General features: G+C 26.3%; 2 protein-coding genes across 2 annotated transcripts in view; one reads left to right on the top strand and one right to left on the bottom strand.

Moving 5' to 3' along the window:
* Nucleotides 1-16,624, bottom strand: part of LOC145842894 (polyubiquitin-A-like) — a 122,142-nt gene extending 105,518 nt beyond the window's left edge. Inside the window, exons 1-9 of the mRNA XM_082950369.1 lie at nt 16,469-16,624; nt 14,969-15,196; nt 14,486-14,713; nt 14,008-14,235; nt 13,531-13,758; nt 13,056-13,283; nt 11,617-11,844; nt 7,656-7,883; nt 6,241-6,365 (exon numbers count right to left, since the gene is read on the bottom strand). Coding sequence (XP_082806495.1) covers nt 6,241-6,365; nt 7,656-7,883; nt 11,617-11,844; nt 13,056-13,283; nt 13,531-13,758; nt 14,008-14,235; nt 14,486-14,713; nt 14,969-15,196; nt 16,469-16,571 — 1,824 coding nt within the window. The 5' untranslated portion in view covers nt 16,572-16,624. The remainder of the gene's footprint in view (nt 1-6,240; nt 6,366-7,655; nt 7,884-11,616; nt 11,845-13,055; nt 13,284-13,530; nt 13,759-14,007; nt 14,236-14,485; nt 14,714-14,968; nt 15,197-16,468) is intronic.
* LOC145843446 (ubiquitin-conjugating enzyme E2 2-like) lies at nt 3,918-4,601 on the top strand. The gene has a single exon (XM_082950931.1). It carries the CDS (start codon nt 3,918-3,920, stop codon nt 4,599-4,601), a length of 684 nt encoding a protein of 227 aa, XP_082807057.1.
* Nucleotides 16,625-23,266: the final 6,642 nt, after the last annotated feature.

Here is a 23,266-nt window from a genome sequence, read left to right as displayed (position 1 = left end):
TAAAAAATAAAAAAAAATGTCATCATCAAAATGTTTTTATTTTAAAACATATTTAAAGTAGCTTTACAGTATCTTTTCAATGTTTTTATAGTATTTAACACAATTTCTTACCTTAAAATTAACTTAAAACTAAAAATTGACCCATAAATGTGTATTTTTAAAAACCCGGAAAAAATTTTGACAAAAAAAGGGGCAACTCTGACTTAATAAAAGCTACTATTTTTTTTCAACAAATAAATTAGAATGGCTACTAACCGTAATTGTTAGTTGTCTCTTTTTACATACTTTTTTTTTTTCATTCAGAACAATTGAATTTTCAAACAGTTGAATAATCTCTAACAATTAAGCATTTTGTAGTTTTATTTTAATTTCAACATTAACAAGAATTTTAATTTAAGCAAAAAGTATAGTAAGTTAAGTAAAAAAACTGTTAATAAATAATAACAACGAAGGCTTTTACTGTCTTTATTATTTATTATTTATTAAAAAGCCTTGAATTTTGAACAAAAATCACTATAAAACTGGATTTTTTTAACAATACTAACACGTTAAGCAATAAAATTTCGTTTTGACAAAATAATCTATTATATAACAAAAAAATTATGTTATCATTAAAAAATGTTTTTTATTAAAAAATATTTTTGAAGTAATTTTACAGTATCTTTTCAATGTTTTTATACTATTTTACACAGTTTCTTACCATAAACTTAACTTTAAACAAAAAATAGATCCAAAAATGTTTACGTTTAAAAACCTGAATGAAATTTTGAAAACCTGTAGAAAAATTTCCTAAAAAAATTAGCATCCATGATTTTCTATATATATATATATATTTTATTAAAATGTCTCATTTACTCAGTAGCATGAACTCATAAGTAAAAAATAATATATCTGATAAAACATAAAATTAGAAGTTAATTAGTTGATATTGTTTATGGGTGCACAGCTGTTTAAGTTTGGTAAATTTAAACCCCCACATTAAACTAAAAAGTTAAAAGGACAACAAGTAAAAGGAATTTTATTTTTGGAAAAAAAATAAAAATACTTATGTAGGTTTTATTAATGGGAACGGGTCGATTTTGCTCGAGGGGACACTTTTGCATGGAGACACTTTTGCACGAGGGGACAATTTTGCACGGCGACTCTTTTGCATGTAGGGATACTTTTGCACAAAAGGTCACTTGTGCATGGCAATATTTTTGTACGGCAATACTTTTGCACAACGTCCTATTATTATGGCTACATCACTTTTGCATGCATGTCAATTAAATTTTAGCTAGAACCAAATCTGTAACAAAAAAAAACTTAAAACTCATAAAAGACTCATTTCAAAGACAAAAATCAAAGATTTGAAAACGAGAGTATAAGTAAAAAATCAGTCTCTAAGTTTTTATTTAAATTCCACACTAGATTAAGTTTATATTTAAAAGTTGGCGAAATTCAGTTTATTGTTATTTAAGGTATTTAAAAATTTTTTAAATTAGAATTCACAAAAAATGTACTTATCTACTTTACCTTATTTAAGTAAAAAATATGATTGGAGTGATTTGTAGTACGTTTTAATACTGTTCTTTATACGTTCTTAATACTGTAGTTTATACTGTACTTTATACGTTCTTAATACTGTAGGTAAAACTTAGAATAAAAACTAAAAGTTAAACAACAAATTGAAAATCATAATGTTCTAAAATAATTTGCGTTTAAAAACTATCTTTATATAACATAATTAAAATAAAACTTGTATTTAATTTATTTAAATTTTTGTTTAAAAGTAAAAAATTAGAAGTGTGCAATAGTGCAGCTCCGTCCAAAATTGACCGGTTTTTTAAAACTTTTGCGGTGCATAAATATCTCCGTAATATAACGCCGTGCAATAGGTGATGCTCGTGTGAAAGAGTTGCTGTGCAAAATTTTCCACTCGTGCAAAAGTGACGCTCACCCCTTATTAATATCTACAAGACATATTTTATTTTCGTAAGCATTTAAAGATTTTTTAAGGTATGGCTTAAATAAGAGCTAAGTTATATTTATTTTTAGGAATTATTAAACATCTCACAAAATAATTTAAATTTGCAAAAAAGAAATTAAATGGTTTGTGTAGATTAAGAAGACCTACATATTTATTTCTAAATATTTGCAATGTATGCTACTTTTTAAGACATAGTAAGTTAAATATTGTTTTAAAAATCTTAAATGCAGGAATTTGAATTATCATGTAAACATCCTTTATTACCTTGAATTTGGTTATATAAGAAAACAAACTATAAGTTTAAATGAATATTTAATAAAACAGTAATGTAAATTTCTTAAAAATGCAGATTTGTTTTTTTAGATATTTACTGTTAGTTGTAATTTCATTCTAAAAGTTTAAAACATTAACTAAAAAACCCAAGGTAACTATAAATTAGTATAAAATAGCTTTTAATAAACCTTGAATACCAATGTTATTAAGTTTAGATTATTGACTACTGAAATTTACAAATTCCCTATGAAAACTATTTTGATTTAGAATTAGTATTACTGAAAAATATTAAAATGGTAAAATAAAATGATATATTTTAAGTTAAGTATAAATTCCAAATTTATAATCAAGTAATTTCATTATGTTGATGTCGTAGTCGATAATTTATATTGACACGGTCAGTTTTTATTGAACTATAGAAATAAATCTTGAAAATTAAAAGAAAAACAAATATTAAGCGAAAATACAATTAAAAAAAACGTTTTAAGAAGTACAAAAATCTTTCTAATACAACTAATTTTTAAATATATGTATCAAAAATAGATAAAAGTCACCTTTACAAAAATTAACTTTTACAAGTAACCAGTAATGTTTCACTTAATATATTATTTAATCTAAGTAAAACTGCAATATCTAGTTCAAAAACCACGACAACCATTCTAAAATTTTTAAAAAACGGAGTAATTTTTCTTGTCCCACTTTCCACACTATAATTTATTTGTTCCTAAAAACTCATTTTTACAGAATTTGTTAACTTACAGCTAAATAGATTATGTTTATTTTTTGAGTTAAAGTTTATTAGGTTGTTGCTATAGTCCATAGAAAAAGTGGGACATTTTGCGTTTTTTTTATCTTACAATATACTTCCAAAAAACGTTTAAATTTTCGACTTTTGTTTTAATTTTTTTAAGAAATAAGCTTTAATGGTTAGTGTATTTATATTTTAGGTTAACTTAATCATTTTCAAATATAGGCTATTTTTGGTCCGTTCAGTATTGGTTTTTAATTAGGGTCTCCTTGCTTTGTAAAAAGAAGTACTAAATTTTAGTTCACTTACTAATAACGATATATTTACTCAATCATAAAAAAAACATACTTTAATATTTTGCTAATTATGATACGAGAACTAAGAAAAAATTATAGACCTTTTTGTGGTTTCTTGATTCTCGCACTATGTTTAAAAAAAAGATTGAAATGAGCTTTTAAAGACATAAACTGAAAAAACTAAAACTTTTAAAGTAACAAAACCATTTTACTAATAGTTGTTTTATCTTTCAAAAAGTTGTTATTAAAACCAGAATCAAAAACATAAACAGTTTCTCAAAAAATTTAAACTTAAGTAAATAAATTATTACTACAGCATAAAAAAATTATTCAATTAACTGAAGATATCTAACAGAAACAAAAGCTTTAGTTTAAAGAAAGGTTTAGATTTCACTTTCTTAGTGTCTATAGTTTTTTAAAAAGTTAAAATGACATGAAGATCAGTTTTTACTAAACTATCAGTGTAATTTAAAGTCATGATGTTTTATAAAATGTAAAACAGTATTGATACTTTTAGGGCTTATTGGTTCAATGACAGTTAATACTTTATTTATTTAAAAGTGCAATCCTTACAGACTTTTAATAACAAGTTACGATTTTATTTTCTTACTGACAACTTTGGGAAAACAAGATGAAGGGCGAAAAAAAGAAAACTTCACGGTGGCCTTCGGCAGTGGCATCGTACATTTCGAGTACGTCGTATTCCACTGATAGTACCGGTGCAATTGTGTCCACCACCGTCACAAGAAAAATTGAACCGGTGCGTTTTGAAATAATTACCCGGCCAAAACTTTCGGGGCGAGGGAGAAACGAAAAAACATCTTTCTCGCGTGGAAGTTCACCGCCGCTTGAACTTTCACCCGACCGCTTGTCAACGAGAAGGCTGCGTAAGGAGCTCGAAGACATCACATCGGACCCCCCAGAGATGATCAGCGCCCGGCTGAAAGGCGACGACCTGCGCCAATGGACGGCCGAAATACAAGGACCTCCAGGGAGCCCGTACGAGGGCGGCACCTTCCGGCTGAACCTCAAGTTTCCGGCCGGCTATCCAGCGCAACCCCCGGTGGTGACTTTCGCCACCAGGGTGTACCACTGCAACGTCGACCGCCGAGGCCGCATCGGCGTGGACATCCTCCGGTACGAGGGCTGGTCTTGCGCGCTGACGCCGGCAAAAGTGCTGCTGTCGGTGCAGTCACTGCTGACCGACCCCAACCCCGACGACCCGCTGGTGGCCGAAGTGGCGAGGCAGTACGTCAACGACAGGGAGGCACACGACAGGACGTGCAGGCGGTGGACCGAGACGTACGCGAGCTGACTGTGACGTCACTTATTGTTTTTTTTTTGAGCGCACCAATGAAATCTTTTGACCTAAAACTTTTATTTTTTATGAAATAGATGCTTGAAAAGTGTAAAAAGTCACGTCATTAACGGAAACTTAGGTTTTAATTTATAAAATTTACAGAGTATTTTTTTTTGTAGATTGTATAATAGTTTTATTTAAAAGTCAAATATAACTTCAGAAATTTTCAAAACATTCTATATCTTCTGCTTAGTTTTAAATTGGTTATATAATAATTTTCTGAATTATTATTGCAATGCTGCATAATATCAGCCAGAAATGGCTGTATTGATGTGCAAAGTAATGCATTTAACAGGTAATAGTATTTACAAAAAAAACTTATTATTACTATTTTTAAATAACTCAGTGAATAGTTAAATTGTATACAACAAAACAAAGAACATTTTTTTACCCGGAAAACCTTTGCACTTAATATATAATTAATAGTTTGTAATATATTTGATTTATACATGTTACAGACTTAAGCTGAAGTTTTATCTTTAGTACACAAAATATACTAGTTTAAACTTTTATGTTCTTATATTAAATGTAAATCACCAGTTAATTAGTTCAAAATATTAACGATGCTTACATTTAATTCCATTTAAAATAACAGTTTATTGAATGGCTAAAAAATATTTTGTCCAAGGACCTAGTGTACAAAAAACCTTTCAGTACACTACTTGGACACAGTTGAACTCCTTGTACTGGACTTTTGTCATTTATTTGAATTTTAGTAAAAAATTTTCCAATAATTTTGTTATCAAACTAAACTAATTTTTAAATTATTTGAAAACAGCATTAGTATACGTAGGTTAACAAAATAGTTGATCAAACCACTTCGTCAACTTGTTAAGATCAACGAATTGGTATGATCAAACCTTTTGTTAAACTTGAGCTTGTCTCACGGCATACAAAAGTCCAGGCCTCTGTTCAATGTTTTTGTTGATAGTATATGTAAGAAATTGAGTTATGCTGCTTAAATGAATAAAAATTTCTGTATGCTATTAATTTAACATATATTTTAACTTAAGCAATATGCAACTGTATAAAAATAAACATAATTGTGTATTTCTTTCAGAAAAATTTCATAAAAATGTTTTGTATTGCAATACATTGTTTTTATAGTAAAGATTCAAAAAGCTTTTCTGCTATTGATTGAGCATAATACTTGAAAGTAAACATTTGACTGCTAGTTTTGCTAAGAGTTCTTTATAATAATTTCATCTTTACACCAAGTAATGACTGTATTTTTAAATAATCTCAAACTTAAAAGTCTGTATAACAGGGTTTCCCAAAGTGGGCGATTTTAGTAAGTCGGGGGGCGATAATTAGTAAGGGGGCGAAAGGGTGGGCGATAGCTAGTAAGGGGGCGATTTTGAAATTTTTGGCTGTCATTAAACTTTAAATTGCTATTTTACTAATTTTAGCTTGCTATTAAATATTTGACCCTGAGGTAAAACTTAAACAAAAAAAAGTTTATTTTATTTATGTAAAATATTTTAAAATGGTATGCTACTTATTTAAGGCTAATAATTCCGATTTTAGATAAGTTTATACTACAATTTACAGATAAAATACAATACAAACCTTCTTTGTCTTGCAAATATTGCATTCCACCACGAAGTCTCAACACCAAATGAAGAGTGGACTCTTTCTGGATGTTGTAGTCAGACAAGGTCCTTCCATCTTCCAACTGTTTTCCAGCAAAGATCAAGCGTTGCTGGTCTGGTGGGATACCTGTATTTATGTTTAGCTATTTAGTTTACAATCAATTGGAAAGTTGTGTCTTAAAAACTTTACTACTCTTAATTATTTATCTTAAACTCTATAAAATTGTTGCAGAACTCAAGGTTATCAAACTCTTTTTATATAACTTTTTATATTTATTTTTAGTACAGTTAAAACTTATAATGTTGTACAAAAATTAACCTAGATGAAAAGAACACTTATGTGTTTTTATCAAAACAACAAATTCTATTTATAACTGTTAACATTATAAGTAGCTTTCAGAAGCTATAAAATTCAGACTCTTAACATATTAATTTACTTGAGTACTAATATTTATACTATTTTCTTCCATATACGAGGCTTTGTACATAAACTAATTTGGATACATAACTAATTAAATACTGGAGATCTATTTTTTTTATAATAAAACAAGTCTGATATACCTATTTTATATTACATAAATTAAATTAGAATTTAATATTAAAATGGACTTGAAGATACAAAACATATAACTTCTTTATATTAACAATATTTTTGTAGTAAATATTTTATTTTAGTAAAAACACTTACTTCTTTTTATAAAACAAAAGAAAATTTACTTGAAATATAATCAGTTTTGTAAAAAAAATTGATACAACCATAGAGAAAAAAAATCTAACGGCTAATTTTCTTACAAGATAACATATTTACTAAAAACCTATATTCTTCACTTTTTGAAGGTATTTATTATAAATTCTTAGTTATTGTTTTTTAATATACAAACAAGTTGTAGGAAGCCAACTATGGAAAAAAATATTTAAAAAAAATTAGACCAAAAATGAAAGCTTTTTTTTTGTTTTATTTAATACAGAAATCAGAAAAAAACCTGTTTACTTATACTTTTTTAAGACCTATTTAATATTAGATTGAAAATTTCTAAACAACTATAATAGTAAAAAATACATAAATTGAAAAGATATATTTTTAAATAAATAATCTATACTTAATTTTCAGTTTGCACCTCTCATTAAGAACATATTATACTTTCTTTGATTTATTATTTGTCAAAAACTACATTAAATTTTTTTAAACTGAAAAAAACAAATGGTAGCTTATTATTCTATTTAAAAATTTAGACTAAGTTTTAAAAATGATATACCCCTTACTTCCTTAAAACTTAAAGGTCTTGAGTTAGAGCAACTCAATTATGAAAAACTAATGAACTTAATATTTTCAGATGTCTCAGTATGCTAAGAATTTAACTACCATCAGCTGTAAACATCAAGTTTCAACTGTTTTCAATTTAAAAGCTTAACAAACCTTTCTTGTCTTGGATCTTAGCCTTGACATTTTCAATGGTATCTGAAGCTTCAACTTCCAAAGTGATGGTTTTGGCAGTCAATGGTTTCTCAAATATTTGCATTCCACCACGAAGTCTCAACACCAAATGAAGCGTGGACTCTTTTTGGATGTTGTAGTCGGACAAGGTGCTGCCATTTTCCAATTGCTTACCAGCGAATATTAAACGTTGTTGGTCTGGTGGAATTCCTGTGATTGGTTTTTATTTAGTTCGGTAGCCAATTTTAAACTTAGACTTAACAGGGTTAATAAGGAATTATAACTTTTGTTTAAACAACTATTTGTGTTATTCATTTTGAATAGTTAGTGTATTTTTAGAAAAACTTTATCTCTTTTTATTATCTTGATTTTAGGTGACCTAAATAGTTTTTTCCACTATGATACTTCTAAATAACTTTCTACAGACTAGTATTTTTAAATATTAACACTTTCGACTAAATATTATCATCAAGACATTATATATTTAAATTTTTTTAAATATACTAGTGCCACAGGCAAAATCTGATAATTACTGCAAATTTTTGTAGTTATATCAAACTTAGTAGCTAGCGTATTTGATTTATGACAAATGAAAAAAAAATATTCTGAATATTCTATATTATTATGCTTCTGATCTCTTCCCAGTGTTTATCAATCAAATTTTAAGCCATAGTTAGGGGTAGAACACTTCTGATTAGTTTTATTTCTACGCATTTATTTAAGCCAGAAGTTTTTAATTCCTGCTTTTTAAGGACATATGAGGGTTAACACTTATTTATTATTTGATCTTGTTTAATATTTTTTTGCTAAGCTACAAGATGCTTTTTACAAATTTTAAAATTTTTAATTAATTTTTGAGACATAGACGGTCAAAGTTGGAGGCAACAATAGGTTCCTTATGGGAGGCGCAAACTTAAACAGCAAAAATAGACTATTTCACTAAAAATTTATCTTCTTCTACATTTATTAAGATAATTACCTCAAAATTTCAGGAAGTGTTCCTTAATATGTTTAGAAAATTCTGTCGTAACGAGTTTTGAAAAAATTTTAATTTTATATAAAAAAAAACAAAAAAAACTTTTTTTTTTCGTTTTTTGTTAAATTTTTTTAGTTTTTTAATTTTTACAAATTCTTCCTGACAGATTTTTTTAAATATTTAAAGGAATATTTCCTGACAATTTGAGGTAGTTATCTCAAAAAACATAGGAGATAGATTTTTAGTGATTTATATTTATTTGCTGTTTTATATACATATATATATATATTTATAACAAGGTTATGATTTAAACTTGAACACCTTCTACTGAGCTCATTTGAGAGCTTTTAAATAATTTATTAGAAAATTAAGATTTTAAAAATACTGGTACATATGTTTCATAACACTAGACGCCTTAATCACCAGCCAGTTAAATTTAACATAAAAAGCACTTTGCTTAAGATAGATGCATAATTTATACAAAAAAAACAAAAAACGGTATGACGTAATATTGTGCATTACAAAAATTAAGTACAAAAATTGATCTACCATCTACAATTATATATATAAAAAGATTTATTTCAAGATGTAAAACTTGAAAGACTCGAGTTTCATGCTTACGCACTCATCAGCTTCAAAATAAGTTCAAAATAAAGCACAAAACACACAAATGAAAGTTAAAAATTTAGCATAAGTAGATTATGACGTAATTTTGAAACTATCAAAAATCATGCAAAACAGCTTGTCGATTGGTAAATCAATTTTTGCACAAGCCGTTTTGCATGATTTTTGATAGTTTCAAAATTATGTCATTATCTACTTATGCTAGATTTTTAACTTTCATTTGTGTGTTTTGTGCTTTATTTTGAACTAGTTTTGAAGCTGATGAGTGCATAAGCACGAAACTCGAGTCTTTAAGTGTTACATCTTGAAAAAACCTTTTTATTAATAAAGCCCTTAAGGTGGGCTCAGTGTGAAAGATTTGATTTATCAAGTTATATAACTTAATTCTATAATTATAATAATAAATTATTTAAAAGCCCTTCAAGTGGGTTCAGTAGAAGGTGTTCAAGTTTGAATAATAACCTTATTATATATATATATATATATATATATATATAAAATAAGGTTAATGTTTAAACGTAAACACTTTCAACTGAGCCCACTTGAAGGGCTTTTAAATAATTTATTCAAATGGCGATTTTAAAAATTCTGGAACATATGTTTCACAAAGCTTTAATTTTTCATAAAGCTTTGATCATCAGCCAGTTAAATTCAAAAAAAATCCGTTAAAAAAGGAAGGTTGTTTAAATAAGCGAAACGAATTTGTATCGTCTTGTCGACATATAAAAAAGCTTCTTTTAAAACACAACAAATTTTGAAGCATTTTATAGTCAATTAACTGTTGTTTTCGTTAATTTTAGTTGTTTAATTAGTTAGAAGGTAGATCGATTTTTGTACTAAATATTTGTAATGTACAATATTACGTCATACTGTTTTTTGTTTGTTTGCATAACTTTTGTATCTTTGTTTAGTACAGTGCTTTGTATTTTGAATTTAACTGGCTGATGATCAAAGCTTTATGAAAAATTAAAGCTTTGTGAAACATATGTTCCAGAATTTTTAAAATCGCCATTTGAATAAATTATATATATATATATATATAAAATAAGGTTAATGTTTAAACGTAAACACTTTCAACTGAGCCCACTTGAAGGGCTTTTAAATAATTTATTCAAATGGCGATTTTAAAAATTCTGGAACATATGTTTCACAAAGCTTTAATTTTTCATAAAGCTTTGATCATCAGCCAGTTAAATTCAAAAAAAATCCGTTAAAAAAGGAAGGTTGTTTAAATAAGCGAAACGAATTTGTATCGTCTTGTCGACATATAAAAAAGCTTCTTTTAAAACACAACAAATTTTGAAGCATTTTATAGTCAATTAACTGTTGTTTTCGTTAATTTTAGTTGTTTAATTAGTTAGAAGGTAGATCGATTTTTGTACTAAATATTTGTAATGTACAATATTACGTCATACTGTTTTTTGTTTTTTTGCATAACTTTTGTATCTTTGTTTAGTACAGTGCTTTGTATTTTGAATTTAACTGGCTGATGATCAAAGCTTTATGAAAAATTAAAGCTTTGTGAAACATATGTTCCAGAATTTTTAAAATCGCCATTTGAATAAATTATATATATATATATATATATATAAAATAAGGTTAATGTTTAAACGTAAACACTTTCAACTGAGCCCACTTGAAGGGCTTTTAAATAATTTATTCAAATGGCGATTTTAAAAATTCTGGAACATATGTTTCACAAAGCTTTAATTTTTCATAAAGCTTTGATCATCAGCCAATTAAATTCAAAATACAAAGCACTGTACTAAACAAAGATACAAAAGTTATGCAAAAAAACAAAAAACAGTATGACGTAATATTGTACATTACAAATATTCAGTACAAAACAATATAGTAATATATATATATTATATGTACAAGGACAGAAATTATTGACGTTTATGATTAAAAAATACATCTTTAATAGAACTTTAAATCTTCAGGATAGTTTGTCTCGCATTTAGTCTTACACTACCATAAAGAAGTTTTGCTATTTTATGGCTATATTGATTTTCTTTAGAGCTAAAATCAAATTTTGCTAAGCATATTAGGCATTAAAAATTTTAAATATCAGGGAACAGTTTTGTTTTACATTTTACTTTTACTTAATAAAGAACAATAAAACGTCTCCTTTATAATGCTTTACTACAACTTAATCATTTGTACTCTAATTTTGTTTGAGATTGCAGCAAGAATCAAAAGGTTTTAGCGTTCAAAATTTTTAATTTAGCATTTCAATAGAAATATATAAATTTTAACTTTTTAAATATCATTATTAATGGCATGCATTAATTATTGCGCTTAAATTAAATTATTATTTCTTATTCATAGATATCTACAAACCTTCTTTGTCTTGAATCTTAGCTTTGACATTTTCGATGGTATCAGAAGCTTCAACTTCCAATGTGATAGTTTTGCCAGTCAATGTTTTCACAAATATTTGCATTCCGCCACGAAGTCTCAAAACCAAATGAAGAGTGCACTCTTTTTGGATGTTGTAGTCAGACAAGGTCCTTCCATCTTCCAACTGTTTTCCAGCAAAGATCAAACGTTGCTGGTCTGGTGGGATACCTATGAAAAAGTTATAATTTTACATTATCTGAGCCATCAGACAATTTTAACCGCTTGAAAAATTTAAAGTTATTTTTGAGATATGAGCGATCAAAGTCGGTGAACTGAATAGGTTCTCAATGGAAGGAACTAAACTAAAGGCGCGAAAAAAGACCATTTTACTAAAAATCTATCTACTCCTCGATATTTCAAGCAATTTTCAAATTTTCACAGAAAGTCTATTATTAAATTAAAAATTGATGAATGCAGGAATTTTGTTAATTTAGAATTTTTTTTTTTCTAAAAAAAAAATACCTTTTATTTATTTTTTATCTAAAATTTTTATTTTTTAATGTTTTTAAAACCGCAACGTTCTAAGTCTTTTAGCTGTTGTCTCTAGCTCATAAAAGAAAGAAAAAGATGGAATTTAAATGTTTTTTTTTAATATACGAGAAAATTGACCCCAAAAAATTTAAGGTTCATACGTTTGTATCGGAAACTTTTTATAAAAATTAAAATAGCTCAAAATTAATCAAGTTTATTTTATTTTATTCTATAAAAACTGGCTTGTAGTTTGTACTTGAAGTCTTCATTAAGATCCAAGGTTATTTTAAGTATAACAAAATGTTGGACTCCCCCAATGCCCTTAAAATATATAGTGTTTACTCAGTTCATCAGATATTGTTAACCATATATCTTATAACTTATATACATCAAGGGGTTATTTTTAATATTTTTATAAAATAGAGTCAGTTTTCTTAACAAAGCTGTTTTACACTTAAAAGTGCTTCTTTATTTTAAAACAAAAGTTGCTTAAGGTTCTAAAATATTTCTTAAAGTTTTCTGAATTTGCTTTTCGGTTTTCGAAAATAAAAGTTTTTGGGTGTACTTTATAATAAAAAGAAGCTTAAGGTTAAAATCTGATTCAGTTAGTACAAAAAGATAAACAAGATATTGATAACTTATTTTAAAAGTGTTTTTCAATTGGAAATTTTAGAAAGAAATATATCTATTTGACAGATTTATTGTGTCAAATCATAACTAAATAACTTCATTTAATAACTATTTAAAATTTCAGGTTTTCTACAACTTTTATTCAAAATTCTAGGTTTTTCTGAATATTTTTAGCCAAAATTATACTAGTTATTTCCATGTTTATCTAGGATTTCAGCTTTTTTTGACTACCCTGTGAGGAGCTTTAACTTAATTATTTCAAAAAATATTTTACAAACCTTCTTTGTCTTGGATCTTAGCTTTGACATTTTCAATGGTATCAGAAGCTTCAACTTCTAAAGTGATGGTTTTGCCAGTCAATGTTTTCACAAATATTTGCATTCCACCACGAAGTCTCAAAACCAAATGAAGAGTGGACTCTTTCTGGATGTTGTAATCAGACAAGGTCCTGCCATCTTCCAATTGTTTTCCAGCAAAGATCAAACGTTGCTGGTCTGGTGGAATACCTATTAAATAAAATAGTAATTATATATCTCGTATGTTTCAGCTATGTACATTTTTACAAAATGTTCAATGTCTAAGTTATCTCTTGGATATTGTTAAACATTCATCTTATAGATTTCTAGTTGAACGAGTTAAGTTTCGAATAGAAATTAGAGTCAGTTTCCTTGACAATTAATGAACACATAAAACTGTTTCTTAATTCTTAAAAGCTTTCAACTTAATTACTATTGAAAGTAAACTGTTACAAACCTTCTTTGTCTTGGATCTTAGCCTTGACATTTTCGATGGTGTCTGAAGCTTCAACTTCTAAAGTGGTGGTTTTGCCAGTCAAGGTTTTCACAAATATTTGCATTCCACCACGAAGTCTCAACACCAAATGAAGAGTGGACTCTTTCTGGATGTTGTAGTCAGACAAAGTCCTTCCATCTTCCAATTGCTTACCAGCAAAGATCAAACGTTGCTGGTCTGGTGGGATACCTGTTAAATAAAGAGTATCTTATTCTTTAAACATTTTTTTTTTTAAATAAAAATTTAGACCATTGAGTATTTTACTATTACTCAGACATTAAGACATATTTTTATGAGGTTTGTAATAGAAGGAGATTTGTTATTAACTTCTAAATTAGTGTATGCTTTTAACAAAGCTTATTTTACACCTTCACATTTCCTTGTTTAGAAAAGGTTTAAAATTAATTGCTTCTAATTTCCAATTTAACTTTTACAAACCTTCTTTGTCTTGGATCTTAGCCTTGACATTTTCAATGGTGTCTGAAGCTTCAACTTCCAAAGTGATGGTTTTGCCAGTCAAGGTTTTCACAAATACTTGCATTCCACCACGAAGTCTCAACACCAAATGAAGAGTGGACTCTTTCTGGATGTTGTAGTCAGACAAAGTCCTTCCATCTTCCAATTGCTTACCAGCAAAGATCAAACGTTGCTGGTCTGGTGGGATACCTGTTAAGAAAAAAGGGTATCTTATTCTTTAAACATTTTTTTTTTAAATAAAAATTTAGACCATTGAGTATTTTACTATTACTCAGACATTAAGACATATTTTTATGAGGTTTGTAATAGAAGGAGATTTGTTATTAACTTCTAAATTAGTGTATGCTTTTAACAAAGCTTATTTTACACCTTCACATTTCCTTGTTTAGAAAAGGTTTAAAATTAATTGCTTCTAATTTCCAATTTAACTTTTACAAACCTTCTTTGTCTTGGATCTTAGCCTTGACATTTTCAATGGTGTCTGAAGCTTCAACTTCCAAAGTGATGGTTTTGCCAGTCAAGGTTTTCACAAATATTTGCATTCCACCACGAAGTCTCAACACCAAATGAAGAGTGGACTCTTTCTGGATGTTGTAGTCAGACAAAGTCCTTCCATCTTCCAATTGCTTACCAGCAAAGATCAAACGTTGCTGGTCTGGTGGAGTACCTATAAAATGTTATAATTATACATCTTGAATTGAATAAGTTCTATATATATATTAAATATTCGATTTTTAAGAAATTTTTTATATAGAGTAAAACATATATCTTGAATCTTATCTAGTTGAACAAGTTATGCCTTAAATTTAACAAGTTAGAGTCAGCTTACTTAAAAAAGCTAATTGAACACATAAAATTGATTCTTAACTTTTCAGATCATTAAAACTTTTTGTTTTCACTTTAAATTTCAACTTTTACAAACCTTCTTTGTCTTGGATCTTAGCTTTGACATTTTCAATAGTATCAGAAGCTTCAACTTCCAAAGTGATGGTTTTGCCAGTCAATGTTTTCACAAATATTTGCATTCCACCAAGAAGTCTCAAAACCAAGTGAAGAGTAGACTCTTTTTGGATATTGTAGTCAGACAAGGTCCTTCCATCTTCCAATTGTTTTCCAGCAAAGATCAAACGTTGCTGGTCTGGTGGGATACCTGTATTTATGTTCAGCTATTTAGTTTAGAATTAATTAGCAAGTTGTGTCATGAAAACTTTACTACTTAATAAAATTGTTGCAGAACTCAAGATTATCAAACATTTTTTTTAACAACGTTTTATATATATTATTAGTACACTTAAAACTTATGTTTTACAAAAATTAACGTAGATGAAAAGAACACTTTTGTGTTTTTATCAAAACAACAAATCTATTTTTAATTATTAACATTATATGTAGCTTTCAGAAGCTATAAAATTCAGACTCTTAACATATTAATTCACTTGAGTACTAAAATTTATACTATTTTCTTGCATATAGGAGGTTTTTTACATCAACTAATATGAACACATAAATAATTAAATACTGAAGTTCTATTTTTTTTTAAATAAAATAAGTCTGATATATTTACTTTATATTACGTTAATTCAATTAGAATTTAATATTTAAATGGATTTAAAGATGCAAAACATACAACTTCTTTATACTAACAATATTTTTGTAGTAATATTTAATTTTGTTAAAAACATTTAATTTTTTTTTAAACATTAGACAATTTACTTTTGAGATATAATCAGTTTTGTAAAAAAAAATTTGATACAACCATATAGAAAAAAAATCTCACGGCTAATTTTCTTATAACTTAAAATATTTACCAAAAATCTATATTCTTCACTTTTTGAAGGTATTTATTTCAAATTCTTAGGATTCTTGTTTTTAAATATAGAAACAAGTTGTAGGAAACCAACTATGGAAAAAATTTTTTTTTTTTTTAAATTAGACCAAAATCAAAAAATTTTTTTTGTTTCATTTAATACAGAAATGAGAGAAAAAATCTATTTACTTATAGTTGTTTAAAACTTATTTAATATTAGACTGAGAATTTCTAAACAATTATAATAGTAAATAATACATTAACTGAAAGAGATATATTTTTAAATATATAATCTATACTTAATTTTTAGTTTGCACCTCTCATTAAGAACATATTATACTTTCTTTGATTTATTATTTGGTGAAACTACATTAAATTTTTCTAAACTGAAATAACAACTGGTAGCTTATAGCTCTATTTAAAAATTTAGAACAACTTTTAAAAATGATATACCCCTTACTTCCTTAATACTTTAAGGTCTTGAGTTAGAGCAATTCAATTATGAAAAACTAATGGACTTAATTGTTTTTAGATTTTTCAGTATGCTAAGAATTTAACTACCATCAGCTGTAAATATTAAGTTTCAACTGCTTTCAATTTAAAAGTTTAACAAACCTTCTTTGTCTTGGATTTTAGCCTTGACATACTCAATGGTGTCTGAAGCCTCAACTTCTAAAGTGATGGTTTTACCAGTCAGTGTTTTAACAAAAATTTGCATGTTCAATAACAATTTACAAACAACAGATATTTAAATTCGACAACTTTATAAATTATACTAAAAAAATTTAATTTATTTTTAAGAAAATAATTTTAAAACAATAATTTATGGTTAAACACTACACTATGATTACAGAAACAAAACTACAATGTTTGTAATTTCATATAAGGTTTATAACTCTAGTGTAGTTTTTTACTTTTTAACTTTTTTTAGATTAATAAAACTATTTTAATACTATTATCAAGAAGATTTAAGTTCAAAATATTTAGAAACAGTGATTTTTAATTATAATCACACTGTATAAATTTATTTACATATTTGATACTTTTAATGGCTTAAATAGATTTTTTGTTTTTATAAGGTTACTCCTTGCTAACTTTTTGCTTTAATTCCTTTTATAAGGAATTTATTGAAGTTTTTTATCTTAAAAATATAAATGTTTTAAAATAAACTTTTTAGCAGTTAATTAAAATAATCTATTATCTAATGTTTTTATTTAAATTGAAATAAATGTTCAAAGGTAACTTTTCCTATATATTAGTTATAACAAATCAGATTCACCGTTTTTTTTATGATTATAATTAAGTTTAGATTTTGATTTTTAAGTTATTTACTATCTTAAGTTCTCCAGAAACTGATTTTGTATATATATAAACTATCAAGTATTCAACAACAATAATTTTTTTATCAAAATAAATTCCATTTAAATAAAATTGATACGCCCAATTGATTTGGGTTTTCTAAACAGACAATAACTAGTAAGTAAACAATTCTTAAATTTTAAAATTCATAAAAAAAATAGTTTTTAGCATGTGATTACTTTTGTGTAGCTTTCTATTAGATGCTTTATTTTGTATTTGGAGGTAAGATTTAAAATTAAGGTTTACCATAGTGAGCTAAATCTTCTTAAGGAAATCAAATACTTTTTAGGACTTGTTAATTTTTCAGTTTAAAAAAATGTTCTGAGTGACTTTTAACTGTCCTTAATCATCCTGATTTTTTAATCCTTATTTTTTTTTCTTTAAAAAGTTAATTTCTTGAATTAAAAGGGAATAAGATAATATTTATTGAAATTAATTAAAATAAAACTCTTTCAAAATTAGGAAGAAATATATATTGAAATTTTGAAAGAATCTTTCAACTATCATGAATTATTGTAAAATAAATTATGTTTACCATAAAAAATACAACTATCCTGAGTCAGCCTAAAACTTAAAATCAATTCAAAATATCTTATGTTCTCCTGGAGTGTGTGGCAACACTTTTATTTGGACTAGTTTTGTTTTTGTACTCTTAATCTAAACATTTAAATATTTAAAAAAAATCCATTTTGTAAAAAGTAATATACATGTAATCAAAATTTTTTTAATACTAGGTATAAACAGTATAATCAGGTATTTTTATTTTAGGGAAACATATGACGTGGGGACCCTGAAAGTGATATTTAAATTAAACATACAAATAAAGAGACTGCTTAGACAAAAAGAAAAGTTAAATTGTGGTTTAAAAGTAACATTAAGTTAGCCTAAATTTTTAAAGAAAACTGCAAAAATAGAAATAATAGATAAAATCACAAATAAAAAGAAATTATCTAATTAAAATGCATAAAAATAACAAAATAATGGCATAAGGGCTTGTTATAAAGGTTAAATTATTCTGAGATTATAAAAAATAAGCTATATGACAAGAGTTTTGCAATATATTAGTCAAACAAACTCAACTTGAAAAAAACTGATTATTCTGAGTAGACTGAAAAGAAGTAACCCATAATATTAGGAAAAAAGGTTACTATAACAAGAATTGACAGTCATTGTTTGACAAAGTTTTCAAATTTTAACAGGAATTACTTTTCTTATATACCAAGGCTATAAAAGTAATTTGTTTTTGTTCTTAATTATGTCTACAAAACTGTTACTTTTAGTGTCATTTCAACTTTTACCATAAAACTATTAGAGGTGCTGCTTTTTAGAAGCAGTTTTAAAAGTTTAACATATTTTTCTTTACTTTTTGTTTATAAGTATTTTAGTGCTGCTACTAAAAATCATTTATACTTATTAAGTATTAAAACTCTTATTAGAAATGCTGTCAATTTAAAACAGTTTGTAAAAAATGTTATTCATAATTTTATTATTAGATTTAGAAGTATTAAAACTGTGTGAAAGTTGAAATGACATTAATAGTAGCAGTTTAGCAGAAATCATTTTAAAGGAACAAAAACAAATTTATTTTTTTTGGCCTGGTTTAGAAGAAAAATAGTACAAAACTAAAGAAATCTTGTACTATAACAGGGTTGCCTCTGGTTTTCTAAATTGCTTCCAAAATTTGAATGTAAATCCAGGTAAATATTAAAGGATTAATTTTATCTTAGTAAGAACATTCCAACATTCAGTCATGCGTATTAAATTGTCATGTCTATAATTAAATGACAAAGTGTTTCTACTTGAGTATTTTAAATTTAATACTAACTGAGGTAGATAATTTTTAACACAAGTACAGTTTAACACATTATACGTCTGAAAATTTATATAAAATTTATTCTTTTAAATTGTTAAAACTCAAAAATATTAAAAAAAATTTAAATACCATAAAGGTTCGATCACACCGCTATAGTTATCAGACCACAAGCTTTCGGTAAACTAGGCCCTAATTTTCGCTTGTTTTCACAGACAACACTTTTGACCTGAGGTCGGACGGGACGACCAACAAAGTTTAACTGGGTCTCAGTTTACCGATTTTTATGGTCTGATGTTCAACACTTTATGTAAAACTTAACTTTAGATTTCTTAGTCTAAAGGTACACATAAGTCCAGCAACCCTCCAGATTTAGGTTCTGTTGGACTTTCGCCATTGTTTTCTTTACTTGTACTTAAAAGACGTTTAAAATAATCTTAAAGAAAACTTTCAAATTGGACTATTGAACTTTAGTTAATAAATTAAGTTATTTACTAATCGTTTTATTGTTATATTTTAACAACTTTTTTGTTCAGATTTCTTTTAACATACAGTATTAGCACTATATAATCCGGTATATTATCTTTATCAAAAAATTTTAGTTATTATTTTTAATAAATCTAAGTTATCAGATTGTAGTTTATTTGTGCTACAAATACTAAAAAGTTTTAATAAGTTTTTTAAACTTCAAAATATAAAGTTAAGCTTTTTTTTTCTATTATTCAATGGAAAACTCAAAATTCAATTTTTACATAACTTGATAATCAACACTAACAAAGTTTTTTTTTTAAATCTTTTGTTTATACCAATATCAAAAATCGATTTCAACAAACACAATTACAATTTTATTTATAAAACTAAACTTAGTTACTAGTTTATAGATTTTTCTATGCTAAAAATTTAAAAAAGTAACAACAGTTTAGTTGAATTTCAAACTTACAAAATTTTAGATACAGTAATTTTAGATACATTAAAAATTCATTAAAATTGAATTTATTTTTGAAGCTAAATTTAGTTTTTAGTTGCTGGTCTATACACTTTTGTAAGTTAAGAACTGAAAAAACAACAATTGTTTTGTGATATCTACAAATTATTAAAGTTTAAATACAGTACTGACTACTGACCTCAGTAAGCTTCGCTACACACTTTAAGAGGTACGCATATGCACTAGATATTGTAAATAAATAAAAACAGAAGTTTTTTTCAAACTGTATATTTCCGGATGAAGTCAACTAACACTGCTCATTAAAAACCCATACAAATTATTTTTTTTTATGTACAACAACTTTATAATAACAAGTTGCTTATATTTATTAAATTACATTCAATTATAAAAATTTTGATGATTCTAAGAAACGTTATCATTTTAGTCATTTTATTTATTTTCGTATTTTCAAATAAACCACAACAGATTTTATTTTATTAAGAATAAGTAGATTAGCTTTTATTCGCTGCGTAAAAAGGATTTTTTTTCTTAAAACTGGAAGGGAATTTTTTTTATCTGGTTCAAAGGAACCTAGGTACCTAATTGAAATCCCTCTGTATATCAGAAACAAAACTGAACTTTAGTTATTTAACTAGATGTTCTTTTTTTTATTGTGTTCTTTTATTGAGAGAGCTTAAACGTTTCAAACATTTTAAAAGTCTAATGTTGTTATATTGAATCCTGCTAATCAATATGTTTGCAAAAAAAATGTTCTAACCTGTTTAAATATAATTAAATTTGTGGCTGTTAATGCCTATTTAGCTATGGGAAAACTTTTAAATTTTACTAAAAATTTTGAACTTTTTTCTTCTATCATAGTCAATAGCAATTTTTAAACTTAACATAACTCACCTAACTAAAAGTTTACATCAAAATAAGCAAGCTTTATAAAACTGTTCAAAAACAACTCACAATAATTTGCAGTAGGAAAAGAACCTATGAGTAAATACTAAATTTAAAAACTTGGTGTTTATAAGACGCATAAGCAGAAGCTAGATATGCTGATACTTAACACTTTGTGCTGACTGTATATTCTACTGTCTGATAATTATCTTTAATAGTGAAAATAAATAACTTTTTTAAAGGTTAATATTTGTATTAATTTTAACTAAGGTGAAATATTTTTGACTTCTTTTAATCTTAAGAAAATCTTACATAGTATATTTTGTACCTATACATTTTCAATTTATTTTTTTCATTGCCTAATTTTTCTTGCTTATTTTTGTAATTTCTTTTCTACTTTTTTAATTTTTTAAGCAAATAGCTTGTTGAAAAAAAGAGCTTTACTTTTAATTAGATTTAGTATTTACTTAAACCAGGGATTAGCAATGTATAGCATACTATTTTTGGTAGGTATTTATTTTTGTTATTTAAATATATTAGATATATATTTAATAGCAAAGACGAAAATTAAGCTACAACAATTTTTGATTTTTACGCAAAAAGTTTTAGTAGATTTATATTTAATTATATTATTTGTTACTTGTAATAGTTTTAAAAACCTATTAATTTTATTATCCCTTTAAGAAATTATTTAGTGATAGTCAGTCAGTTGTCATTATTGATATTATTGTAAAAAAAAGCATTTTATTTACGCGTTTTCATAAGTTTTTAGTACCATGTACGTACATCTTTTGCAATTACTAGCAAATGCAAAGTTTCATCAAAATAATACTTTACCTCATTAAAAAACAAAATAAAATTTGAACAACTAAATTTATAAAAAAATAACTAACAATGCTTTGTTATATTTAAATCATTTATAACTTTCAAATCTTATAAATGCGAACCATTTCAAAAATATAACTTTAGTATTAATTTTTCTCAAACAACTTGAGTTTATTTAAAAAAAAAAAACTTAAACTTTGTCTGTTTTGTACAATTTCGTTCGTTAAATTCTTTTACATTTGTCCAGTACAAGACGTTAAAAGGTATTTGTGGTGTACGACTCAATAACCGAAAGTTTTTTTCGTGCACCAGGTCCTAGAACCAAATACTTTAAGCGTTTTTTTTTATGTCGTTCAAAAAACTTTCGAACTATTTACCGTTAAAGCAAGTTTATAAGTTAAAGTGAAACAAGGTGTAGAGCTAAAAACTATCACTTAAGTCGAAATACTGTCTTAGTTGTTGCTCAAAATTAAATACTTTTATTGATAATTTTATACTAATATTTAAGAAATTAACTGAATTTTAATATAGTAGTTAAAAAAAATGATAAGATGTTTTAATCATTTAAAAGAATTATAATTACCTTTGGTTCTTTATGAATGAACACGGCTTAGTTTAAAAATATAAATAACTAAAAAAAAAATTGTTTTAAAAGAGAAGCTGATGATGCTGTAAAGCATAAGCTTAAAAACGTGAGAATTTTATGAAATTTGAACAAACAAAAACTATTCATTTCGGGCTGGTTTATAAATTTAAAACAAATATGATTACTTCAAATACTTTAAAAGTTTAATTACTAATTTTTAAACTATTTTGTTCATTGATTATCAAAAATAGCTTACTATGAGCCACCACTGCACAGCAAATAACATAAAGTTCTAAACTTAAAAAATATTTTTACTTAAAGTTACAAAAAAAGATAATATTTCCTACATTTAGAAGCTCCTACCACTGCCAGTGTGTAGCATCGAATGAAGTGATATGGCAATTCTTTTACAAATTTACGGAGTAAATTAGAAAAAAAGAAAAATACGAAAAATGTTGGCGTTTCATAAATAAATGCTACATGTATATAAATAAGTAGTTTTTAAAAAAGAAGGCAATTATATGCAGCTAACTTTGGAAACCATTAGTTTTCAAGTGAAAATTAGTGCTTAAGCAATGTAACGAAGGCGATTCTCGACTTCGTTGTTTTATACTTTTCCGCCAGTTGGCGCTATAGTAAGCCGAAATTGTGTACTTATTTCAAGATAACAATAAAAAATTGCTCATTGGCCTTTAGCTCGCGCACTACGCGCAGCTCTGTTCTGGTTTTCTTTATTTATGTTTTTTTTTTGTTTAATTGTATTGTATTATGTTCAGTTAGCCATAAGACCGTGCGGAAGGCACACAAAGTTTAAGACTTTTAGACACCAATTGAATTTGAGAACTTTTTTATGATTTTCGTTTTATAAGATCTTTATACTTATTTGTAATATTGTATTGTTTTGTGTTCAGTTTAGCCATCGTTGTGCATGAAACACGACATATATTAAGACTCTGTATTATTAGTAGTATTATTAGTAAGACCTATTTTTGTATTTAAGTTTGT

The sequence above is a fragment of the Thalia democratica genome, chromosome 8, assembly GCF_965202585.1.
Source record: "Thalia democratica chromosome 8, ktThaDemo2.hap1.1, whole genome shotgun sequence".
In the NCBI taxonomy this organism is placed as follows: domain Eukaryota; kingdom Metazoa; phylum Chordata; class Thaliacea; order Salpida; family Salpidae; genus Thalia; species Thalia democratica.
The sequence above is the reverse complement of the archived record's forward strand: the minus strand, read 5'-3'. Positions and strand labels throughout refer to the sequence as shown.